Raw genomic sequence first — 12,074 nt, 5'->3', positions numbered from 1 at the left:
CCCCCAGAAAGTTTTGCAATGGGACAATGGAACTAAAAATATCATAGCTACAGCCAGCATCTACTGAATGCTTGGTTTCATTTGACAAAAAAAAAATAACTATTTTTAAATATTTTTTTGTACTAAAAGGCTAATGAAGTGGGGTAACCTCCGCATGTCTGAGCCTGGCAACATGTTCACAGGCATCCCTCCTTCCCTCTTTTCAACACGAACCAGTCTTGGCCCCATGACTACCGTCCCAGTCCAATCAGTTGCAAAATAAAAAGGAAGAGGTTGATGATATCCAAGTAGATGTTCAGGGCAGCAAAAATGTACTCTTCAGGGTGCAGATCAGAGTGATGGTGGCGCCCTCCCACCATGAGCTGTACATCCATCACCAAGTACTTAAAGAAAAGAAAGAAGAATTAGCTACCTAAATTGTACATTTCTATCAAGTAGGTATCCTAAATTACCTGGAAAAAATATTTTAGCATCCATAAATATATTGCAGAAACTCAATTTGTGGCTATATATATGTTCTTTTTACAGCCTCGACCATTCACTCTGTCCCCAAGTGCATCTTCTATCTATTACAGCAAGTGCTCCATCCTCCTGATGACAGTGGCACCAAGTCCATAAGCCTCCTTTTGCTTTCCAAATGCAGAAACCTGTGGGCCTTTAGCCAATGAAGTGGACCAGGTGGAACGATTGGACACAGAGATAAACTACAAAATTCCCTGTATTTGTGATTTCCCCACACGTTCTTGCTGAACAAAGAACGAAAATAAAGATGGTCCCTGACATTTAGATTCACACACAGCAATAATTCTGAATTCCTGGAGCTTTGGATGATAGCGTTTTTCAAACCTTGACATTGGGATGGTTTTATGATGCTGTTGGTATTTCCAAAACAGAAGGAGGGGAAGATGGGGTTTGTATATGGTGAAATATTTCCCAAAATAAATGTTTTAGCTCAGCTACAGTAGGTAAAATTAGGAGTTCCTAAAACATCAAGGAAAAAGTCAGGGAGCCCTCTTGCCCTTGTGCTTGCTGCCAGGTGAGCGGCCCCGGGCAGCAGGAGTTCATTAGAGGAGGAAAAGAAAACAAGCGGCCCCTCACTTCTTTGTATCCAGACTCTAGACGGAGTCTAGTGCTGTGGGGCTGAGCCACAGAGCCCCACCGGACAGATCAATGCTGGCACGACAGAGAATTCTTGGGGTGTTAAGGATGCTTTAAAATAACTCGTTTACAACAATATCCATTTCAGTAAGACCCATCCCAAGTGATTCTGGTATCAGCTCTCCGTGGGCCCCAGTTGCCACTCAGACTGGGAGAGATAAGGAGAAAGGGAGAGAAGACCAGGAGGAAAGGAAGTGGGCACTCCTGGGTGGCTTCATGCCAGCTCATTACAGACATCATCTCGTGTAAAATGTGACCCACCTGGTGGAGGCAGGGGAGATTAACTGAGCCTCCAAGAAGAGAAAATCACACTGTGGCGAATGGCAGAGAAGGAAGTCCAACCCAAGGCTGGGCAGGATGCCAAAGCAGGTGCCTCACCTTGACACTGACTCCCTTCTCCTCACTGCTCCCCTCTCCCTCTGACTGATTCCAGCAACTTCGGGGGGGTGGGGGATAAGCTAGGGTGACCAATCATTCCAGTGTGTCCTTGGAAAACGCCTCAGTGCTGGGCGAACCAGGACAGTTGGTCACCCTAGAAAACGGGCTGCCCAGCAGCTGAGCTTCCAGCCTTCATTTATCACCCTGACGTTCTGACTTCTATGGAGAAGCGCTTTCTCTCTTCCTCTCCTCCGAGAACTCCTGACTTTATCTTATTTCTTCTTATATGAGGGTAATAACTTCTAATCATTTCACAGACACGTCTTGGTGTTTAGGAGTGCACTTCCCAGGTGAAATGTTTTTGAAAGCAGACAGAAGTGAGAGAGTAAGATGAGCTGCGATTGAGACCCCCAGGAGCATTTGGGGGTAACACCCTGCCTCACCCCTACAGCTCTCATGGTTAACCATCTCCTCCCCACCTCCCTGAAAAAAATTTTGATTTCCCTCTCCCATTATTTGTTTAGTGTTGGGTAGACCTGTCTGAGTCTACAAGAGTATTTGTTCTGCCTCCAGAAAGAGAAACAACAATGTACTTTTGCATAGAAACAAACTATGCCTGAAAACAGGACACAAGAGATATAAAGGCATGCATTAGTATGCAAAGGATGAGAGCAAAAGAGTAAAGGAAAATGAGCACAAGTCAGTTCTCTTCATATCAGCGGAAGGAGTAAGAAAACTAAAATGTGCATATGTAACATTAGCCTCCTGGTCTAAATTTTTCTGACATTTGAAAATAGGACATAATTCTAACAAAAAGGAACACAATGAAGCAAAATGTGGATATTTTTAAGCTGGGTGATAATGTGTGGAGTTTATTACTCCATTCTCTCTACTTCTGGGTATGTTTGGAAATGCCAAAAATAAAGAGAAAACCTAAAATATGTGACATGATAAAAGCATAAAATGGAATATCATGCAGCCTTTAAAAAAGAGTGAACTCAATCCATGTCTGCTAAAATGTGGAGACCATTATTTTTAAGTGACAAAGCAAAGACAGAACAGTCTTTTTTTTTTTTTTAGGGCCAGTCAAATTTAGCTATGGGGGGGTGGGGGTTGTATACCAACTTTAGTGTTAACAAGTTCTGAGAACCCACTACCATCGGACCAGGAAGACAGAACATTCTATATAGTATGACTACATTTTTTTTTAAATAAATGTGTGTGAATGGCCATCACAATACTGAAGGAGAAGAACAAAGTTGGAGGACTGATGCTACCTGACTTCAAGACTTATTATGAAGCTACAGTAAGTAAGACAGGGCGATATTGGTGAAAGAAGAGACAAATAGATCCATGGAACAGACTGGAGAGCTCAGAACTAGATGCACATAAATATAATCAACTGATCTTTGACAAAGGAGCAAGGGCGAGACAATGGAGCAGACATTCTCTTCAGTGGTATTCGAACAACTGGACATCCATGTGCAAAAAACCCAAATCTAGACAAAGACCTTACACCTTCACAAAAATTAACTCAAAATGGATCTCTGGCTTAAATGTAGAACACAAAACTATAAAACTCCTAGAAGATGACATAGATAACCTAGATGACTTGGGTATGGTGATGACTTTTTAAATATGACCCCAAAGGTACAACCCATGAAAGAAATAATGCATCAGCTGGAGGTCATTAAAATGTAAAACTCCTGCTCTGTGAAAGACAAGGTCATGAGAATGAGAGAACAAGACACAGAGGGGAGAAAATATTTATAAAAGACACATCTAATACAGGACTGTTACCCAAAATATACAAAAAAACAAAACAAAACAAAACAACCCTCTTAAAACTCAACAATAAGCAAACAATCCAATTTTAAAATGGGCCAAAGAACTTAAGAGACCCCTCACCACAGAAGATATACAGGTGGCAAATAAACACCACTAGTAGATACCCTGCATCATATGTCATAAGGGAAATGCAAATTAAAACAACAATCAGACACCACTATTAGAATGGCCAGATTCTGGAACATTTACAACATCAAATGCTGGTGAGGATGGAGAGCAACAAATTCTCAGTCATTGCCAGTGGGAATGCAAAACGGTGAAATTACTTTAGAAGACATTTTGGAAGTTTCTTATAAAACGAAACATACTTTTACCATCCGATCCAGCAATCATGTTCCTTGGTATCTACCCAAAGGAGTTGAAAACTTACAAAAACCTGCACACAGATGTTTATAGCAGCTTTATTCAAAATTGCCAAAACATGGGAGCAAATAAGATGCCCTTCAGTAGGTGGACGGAGCCATAAACCGCAGCACCGTAGAAAATGGAATGTTATTCAGCACTAAGAAGAAATGAACTATCAGGCCACGAAGAGACACAGGGACTTTAAGGGCACATCACTAAGTGAAAGAAGCCATTCTGAAAAGGCTACAGACTAGATGACTTCCGCTATATGACATTCCAGAAAAGGCAAAATTTGGAAACAGGAAAAAGATCAGTGGTTGCCAGGGGTTGGAAGTAGGGGGGTGGGGATCAAAAGGTGGAACTCAAAGGATTTTTAGAGCAGTAAAAAAGACTCTGCGTGGAGTGCCTGGGTGGCTCAGGTGGTTAAGCGACTGCCTTCGGCTCAGGTCATGATCCTGGAGTCCCTGGATCGAGTCCCACATTGGGCTCCCTGCTCGGCAGGGAGTCTGCTTCTCCCTCTGACCCTCCCCCCTCTCATGCTCTCTCTCTCTCTATCTCATTCTCTCTCAAATAAATAAATAAAATCTTAAAAAAAAAAAAAAGACTCTGCGTGATGCATAATGATGGAACATGTCAGTATATATTTATCTAAACCCAGAGAGTGTACCACACCAGGAGTGAAGTCTGATGTAAACTCTAGGTGATTGTGATGTGTCCATGTAGGTTCGTCGTGGAACAAATGTATCACTCTGGTGGGGGATGTTGATCATGGGGGAGGCCATGTATGTGGGGGGCCACGGGGGGATATGGGAAACGTCTGTACCTACCTTCCTCTCCATTGTGCTGTGAACTTAAAAGTGCTCTAAAAATTGTCTTCATAAAGAAAAAGAAGAAGGATAGGAGGGAAAGGAGGAGGGGGAGGCGTAGGAGGGAGAAGTCTCCCGGAGGGTTTTCGAGTAGATTCCTGACTCTGCTAGACTCTGGGGCCAGCACAGGCTTAGGGGCACTGTTGATGCAGATACCATATGCACTTTGTCAAAGTGAGGGAGAAATGGACTTACAAGTGAGAAGATTATAGTTCCAAGGCCAGCATACAACAGATGCAACCACTGCAAAGAGAAGAAACAATTGTATGTTAAGAACAAGATTCAGAATAATGAAAGGGCTCACCTGGGTCACTGCTGTCAGATAAGGACCCAATATTACAGAAAGTCAAATCTGTGGGGAAATTCATCTTTTTGAACATCGTGGTCCACAGCATCCACTCCATTCCATTCAGCCAACAAATGAAAACAACCCTTACCAAATCAGTTTTTTTTTTTTAAAGATTTTATTCATTTATTTGACAGAGAGAGAGAGCAAGAGAGGGAACACAAGCAGGGGGAGTGGGAGAGGGAGAAGCAGGCTTCCCGCCGAGCAGGGAGCCGCATGTGAGGCTCGATCCCAGGACCCTGGGATCATGACCTGAGCCAAAGGCAGATGCTCAATGACTGAGCCACCCAGGCGCCCCGCCAAATCAGTTTTATCAAGTAAGTGTCAAACATCTCATGCATGGTAGGGCAAGTAGAACATACTGGATATGTTTCACTTTCTGCACCATCACATAGCCCTTCTCCAGCACCTGCCCCTACACTCAGCTCTTGGAACAGGTCGCTCTGGGAAAATAGTGACCCTCCAGCGCCCTAGCTAGAGCTGATTGACAAGAGATGGAAGACATCCACTCCAACAGCAGTGACTCTCTTGACTGACCAGAAACCTTATAGGTGAGTAGGATCAAACAAATGCACCAGGCCGGTCAGAAATTCCCAGAGGCTGTTGTATCATCAGCTAGTGCTGGAGCTATTACTATCCAAATAGAGTTGGCCAGTCAGCTCAGCCCAAGAGAGGAAGGGGAGGGGATTTCCATTTCTGTGAATCCTGTCGCTTCTTCCTACCTAGGAGTTCCATGAACATCCCCGGAGTCTTTGCCTCAAGCTAGTCTGTTCAGTGCAACCAAAACAGCCCTGATCAGAATATAGGACTGATCTGAATGCCAAAGGGGTTGGCTTTACATGGGGGAGAGGATAAAGAGGTGGTGCATAACATATGAGAAAAATCATGTCATTTGCTTTTCAGGACAAGAAAGCTCATCCTAGATAAAGAGAGCATTCTGCTAACCAGGGAAGATTCTTGGTGAAGGACATAAATTAGGAGTCAGTGACACAGTGTGGGAGGGGCAGTGTTTCTGGACTGAGCTAACACTAAGAAAACACCTGATGACTGGAGTCTGAAGAATTCAAAATTGCCCAAGTCAAACAAGCATGTATACTTACAACAAGGTTCTGTCAAAGTCTTCCGTTTAAACGGTGTGTAAGATTATATATTGTAGCTATTTGTGAAAGGAAGTTTACAGTGGGAACTGGAGTTCATCTATCTAGTAGGAAACACAGTTCCTTAACTGCACCTAGATGGTATTGTAAAGACCTACAGAACCAACCTAATAAATATTGGGGTTATTACTACCAGTATCTGGGCTACCATCCGTAATAATAATTGGAGAGCTGTATGGCCTCTTAAAGGACATCTTTGTGATATCTTTGCGTTTTTATCTCTAAAAGATAGATGCTAAACATAAATTAAAATAAATTAAATAAAATATAGATGCTATCTCCCTAGCGGTAAGTCTCTACGGTCATTCGGAAAGCTAAACCAATTCAGGCAGAACTGCTGGTTATGTGTCTGAAGATGACTGAACAAGTCCACTTGTTATCAAAGAAACTCTGATTCAGCAGCTGGGCCAAGCTGGCCTTGGGGCTTTAGTCCAAAGGTCACAGGCCGCAGGCCAGTCCTCAGTGGACCCGGCCGCCTGTCTCCACACAGGGGCCAATGCCAGCCGGGCCCCAGGCCCAGACGCTCTGCCTCCACTTCCCCACAGCCCTGCAGCCTCAGTCCGCAGACGGTGCGCAGTGCGGGAAAGGCCGCGGCACTGGTGTCACACAGATGGGGCTTTCATCCCACCCCTACCACGTACTGCCCGTGTGAACTTGGAGGAGTTACTTAATTTCCCTGAGCCTGTGTCCTTACCTATATAGTAGATGACCTGTGTACTTTTCAGGAAGGTCGTGAGAAGTCAATGTAATGCCTATGTGAAAACCACAGGCTTGGGTCTAGTAAGAAGTCAGTGAAGATACAAAAGGAAGAAAGGAGGGAAAGCAAGCAAGCAAAGCTGGAATTGGAAAACAAGGAGCCTCCCCTAGGCTGTTGTCGGGGAAAGTCTTAAAAAGCCCATGTCTCCACTCCTATCACTTCAAACAAGCGGCACCTAAGGATAGGAGTCGGAGTCTGACCTGCCCCGTGGGGAGATTCACCCCCTACACCGTCTGAGGGAAAGACATCTGTGGTCTAGAGAAGGAGCTCAGTCTTCATGCCCCACACTTCATGTCCTTGGCACACTGGGCAGCCACAAGGACAGGCCTCACGGACCTCCAGCTCCAGGGAGGGGCCTGGCTGCCACTTCTCAGTCACTGGGAAGTGACTTCCTGGGAGACACAGGAGTGCAGTCAGCTTTAGCTCAAGGGCGCCCTGAAGGCCTTGATGAACCTGCCTTGACTTCCTGTCTAGAAGGCTCCCACCACCCACCTTCCCCCTCCTTCACTTGGCGTCAGATACGCTACTGGGATCGGACAGGTCTTCCAGCCACCAGCGGCTCCCCGGCCCCTTTCCTCCCGGAGACATTTCTCCCGTTTCAGTCCTCACGTGCTTCACGCATTTCAGGTCTGCTTCTCAGAGGATCCAGGCCAACACAACCTACACAACACAACCACGTCACCCTACATTTCTAACGATTCTCTGAGGTTCCCAAATGAGATCCCACTTACATATGATCGTATGAAGAGTAAGAGAATTCCATAGATAATAAGTACGAAGAGTAAAACAAACAGCATTCCATTGAGCATGGTGAAATCCCACTGAGGAAACACAACACAAAAACAACTCAGTTATCATCCATAAGGAATTTCAGGATGTTTAGAGACGCATTTTATACCCATAGATAGACACTGACCCGTTTGCTAATATTTACCCAGGACATTTCTGAGAACCATGGAAATCCATTTGCCCCACCACGGAAAAATGCTACATTAAAAAGCGTGCTGTTGACTGGAACTTGCTTCAGGAGGGAGGAGTGGGTCGGAGTATGGAGGAAATCACAGGAGCCAAGGATACATGAGGGTTCATTATACTATTCTATTTTGTATTTATATGAAGTTTCCCCTAATAAAAAAGGTACACTGAATAAGTAGGATGTAAATTTATATGTATAGTATGATCCTAATTATTCGTATCTTTAAAAGTGTCATGCATAGAATACAGTAATGGAATGAAATAGACCAATGTTAACTGGGCACCTTTTTCATGTTTGTATGCATATGTTTTAATAAAAATACACTATGCTGGGGCACCTGGGTGGCTCAGTCATTAAGCGGCTGCCTTCGGCTCAGGTCATGATCCCAGGGTCCTGGGATCGAGCCCCATGTCGGGCTCCCTGCTCGGCGGGAAGCCTGCTTCTCCCTCTCCCACTCCCCCTGCTTGTGTTCCTGCTCTCCCTGTCTCTGTCAAATAAATAAATAAATAAATCTTTAAAAAAAATAATAAATAAATAAAAATAAAAATACACTATGCTTTAAAAAATTACTGCTAATGATTCTTTTGCAATTTTGAAATTTATTAATATGCTTTTTGGTTTTGCCTTTTTAATAAATCAGGGACCAAATCAGCCTGGGAAAGATGAGGATTCTTTTTTTTTTTTTTTTCATTTGTCAGAGAGAAAGAGCACAAGCAGGGCGAGAGGCAGAGGCAGAGGGAGAAGCAGGCTCCCCGCGGAGCCGGTAGCTGGATGCAGGACTCGGATCCCAGGACCCTGGATACAGGACTCGATCCCAGGACCCTGGCTCCATGACCTGAGCTGAAGGCAGACGCTTAACTGACTGAGCCACCCAGGCGCCCCCAAAAGATGAGGATTCTTTTAAAGGAAGGGGAATATCATCTTCTGACCTTAATAAGATTATGCGGCAAAAGAAGACCCTTGAAATCTCCGATATTTTGTCAGAGCGTTTTCCTACTTCCTCTATTTCCCCCCTCACTCCCTACCCTTTGCACACCAAGAGAGTAATCTGAAGTATTAGGTCTCCAAGGGTGGTTCCGCACCATCAGCATCAGCGGTGCAATGCAAATTACTGGGCCCAGCCCCAGGCTTTCTGAAGCCGCCACCGCAGGGTGGAGCCCAAGGAACCTGCTTTCGCAAGCCCTCCAGGTGATTCTGATGGCTGTTAAAAAAATGTTTGTCTGCAGCGGTGCATTCAATACTTGCGGCTGGTGGGCATTTGAAGGGTGGCTCAAGTGAAGTGGGCTGTAAGTTTAAAACACACTGGATTTGAATTTTAGTTCAAAAAAGGATGTAAAATAGTAAAATGTTTGTTCTAGCGATTACGGAAATGGTAATCCCTTGCATATATCCGGTTAAATAAAATATATGATTAAAATTAATTTCACCTGGTCTTTTTTTTTTTTTTTTGCCTTTTTAACGTGGTGACTAGCAAAGTCAGACGCCAGAAGGCGGGGAGGCCACGGAGGTGAGGCCCGCAGGACAGCAGTGAGCAGGAGGGAGGAGGGGTAAGAGCGGGTCAGCAGGGGCACAGGAACACACACCCGCACACTCGCTTAGGACGGTAATCGGTTCCGGTGATACATACTTTCGTTTGAAGAGCAAACAGAGTGAGCGATAACGTCACCACTGCGGTTGCAGCCGTTGCCCATAACACTTCCTCAGCGTTATAGAAACTGAAAGCAGAGACTGTGATTACTGTTGACATACATACAAGGAGAAGCACGCACGGAAAAGGAAATGTGTATCCAAGACTTACACTGATACGGCTCCGAGCAGCAGACCTTGAAGAACCGTCTAAAAACAAAATGCACAGTAAATCAGAACCCCGATTCCCGAGGCGCAGAAGCCAGAGGAGATGGTTTAAGGGGCGGGTGTTTTGGGCAGGGTCGAGGGAGCGAGCGGGAGCACGGATAACGCTAGCGTGCAAAACTACCGGGAAGATTAATTACGGGAAACAGTGGAACTAAACATTTTCCTAACATTCCCCCCAAGACTGACAAGATTCTTTTATTAGTAAAAATTCTTAGAACGCAGGAGTAACTTTCAACGTACTTAGGGAATTAAAGATGCATTCAATAGGAATATCGAAACCGTAATAAAAGGTTTATCTGTAGACCGTATTGCCGTTAATCCCATGGCGCCAACCACACAGAATCCTAATTTATCAAAGCAGGATATGCTCTTTCCACTGATGCTTCGCCCACAGCCTCAGTACGGACCCTTCCTACAGTGCTTGGGTGAGAATTAAAAGCTTCAGACCTCAGAAGAGGGGGGAGGATGGAGGCCCTTTCAGCCCCGGGGACGGGGCTCGAGGGCAGTTCTCCACTGCGCGTGGAGCTGCACCTGTAGGTGCCAGTCTCCGGCTCCGAAGCGGGCTGCACTGGGGCTGCACGAGGCGGGGGCGTGTCCACCGGCTGACCGCAGCCGGGGCGGCGCCGTGTGCGAGAGAGGCGCTCAAGCCAGAGCAGGAGCCCAACAAAGGCAACAAGGAGGGCCCCAGGGGCACAGCCGGGCTCCAGCAGCAGACAGGTGGAGTGCGACAGCAGTGAACAGTTGCTGAAGGGCCTGACGACATTCCCCAGCTGGTAGGGCGCCTCCACCAGAGGCAAGTCCGGAGCCTTGGCTCACTCTCTGGTCCGCGGCAAGAGCCAGGGGAGAATCCGCTAGTGCCCGGGAGTAAAAATGAAGACGCCGCCTAACCGCGGGGCGAGGACTGCTAGAGCGGCTTTGAGCTTCTCCAGCTGGCCAACGTTATCCAGGATGGGAGAGGAGAACGACCGCGGTCCCCAGAGTCCTGGATTGCGTCTCCGCGTGTCCCAACCCCAGTGAGTAGCTGCCTGATTCTCTACTTTGTTAAATTTCCCAGAGCTGTCTTTATTTCCAGTATAGGTTTAAAAAGCTCTATTTGTTCCATGTACACGTGATATTTGAAAAATGTGCTTGCTTCCAACCTTCCTCTTAAGATTTTCTTCTCCTACTTGCTCGATTGCTGCATATTTCTCCATCTTTTGCAGCACGTAAGTGTGTGTGTGTGTGTGTGTGTGAGAGAGAGAGACAGAGACAGAGACAGAGACAGAGGGAGACAGAGAGAGGATGGTGGGAGGAAGACAGAGGTTGGAGGGAGAGGGAAAGATTTAAAGCGGGAAACCAGGGGCGCCTGGGTGGCTCAGTCCTTAAGCGTCTGCCTTTGGCTCAGGTCATGATCCCAGGATTCTGACTCCCTGCTCAGGGGGAAGCCTGCTTCTCCCTCTCCCACTCCCCCTGCTTGGGTTACCCCTCTCGCTGTCTTTCTCTCTGCCAAGTAAGTAAATAAAAATCTTTAAAAAAATAAATAAATAAAGCGGGAAACCACTCTTTCAGTTTTCCCAAGAGGAGAATGAGAAGTCAAACCCGCCTAATGGCTTCAAGAGCACAGAACATGGGCTCCAGGGGCTTAAATGCTATGGGACAAAAGCTGTCCTCAGTGTGTGTGTTTTCATTTTCCCCTCAACTCCTTTTCTGAAATGGTTTTCTCCATATTTTTCCTAATACTTAGTCAAAACATAAAGTCTAGAAGATATAACTAATTCTTTGTCCCTCTATAATATTTTCTTAAGCTGTTACCTGCTTTGGGATACACAACAAAACCTCAGAGATGAGAGCTTCTTTTGAGACCAATAACTTTGATCTCCTGTAATAATTTAAATTTTTTTCTTGGAAATTTTTAAAATAAAAAATTCGGGAGTTTTTGGGAAAAACTTCCCCACCCTATTGCCTCTGCTCCAGGATTCCTAATATCTTTCTGTGTCTGGCTTTTAGCCCCCACTCCTTCCTGAGTGTGGTCTCTGTAGGAACTGGGAGAAACCACCTGCTCTCCTCAGCAATGAGCAGGGTATCCACACCAGGTAAGAAAGGCCTTTCAATGCTCTGGCAACCAAGGAAGTGCCCACATGTAAGCATCAGAGAGCTAGTCTTCTCCAGCCTCGGGATGAAGCTATTCTTCCCAACACAGAAATCACACTGGACACTGCACTATATGGATGCTGAGAATCTTGCCATTGGCATGTGTCCTTCCTCTCTTTGACCACCAGAAGGCACAGACCCAAATCCAGGCTTATCACACTCAAGTGTGTAGGACGATGCATTTTTTTAAATTTTTAATTGAAGTATAGTTGACATACAATATTGTATTAGTTTCAGGTATACAACATAGTGATTTGAC

At 45.4% G+C, this 12,074-nt stretch overlaps 1 protein-coding gene across 1 annotated transcript in view; it reads right to left on the bottom strand.

Moving 5' to 3' along the window:
* Nucleotides 1–213: 213 nt before the first annotated feature.
* Nucleotides 214–12,074, bottom strand: part of LOC102738565 (uncharacterized) — a 29,437-nt gene continuing 17,576 nt past the window's right edge. The window contains exons 5-9 of the mRNA XM_081799695.1: nt 9,630–9,667; nt 9,459–9,546; nt 7,587–7,676; nt 4,791–4,838; nt 214–383 (exon numbers count right to left, since the gene is read on the bottom strand). Coding sequence (XP_081655821.1) covers nt 231–383; nt 4,791–4,838; nt 7,587–7,676; nt 9,459–9,546; nt 9,630–9,667 — 417 coding nt within the window. The 3' untranslated portion in view covers nt 214–230. The remainder of the gene's footprint in view (nt 384–4,790; nt 4,839–7,586; nt 7,677–9,458; nt 9,547–9,629; nt 9,668–12,074) is intronic.

Source organism: Leptonychotes weddellii, chromosome 12 (assembly GCF_054177405.1).
Source record: "Leptonychotes weddellii isolate Sample4059 chromosome 12, ASM5417740v2, whole genome shotgun sequence".
Taxonomy (NCBI): domain Eukaryota; kingdom Metazoa; phylum Chordata; class Mammalia; order Carnivora; family Phocidae; genus Leptonychotes; species Leptonychotes weddellii.
Note: the sequence above shows the minus strand (reverse complement) of the source record. Positions and strands in the feature narration are given on the sequence as shown.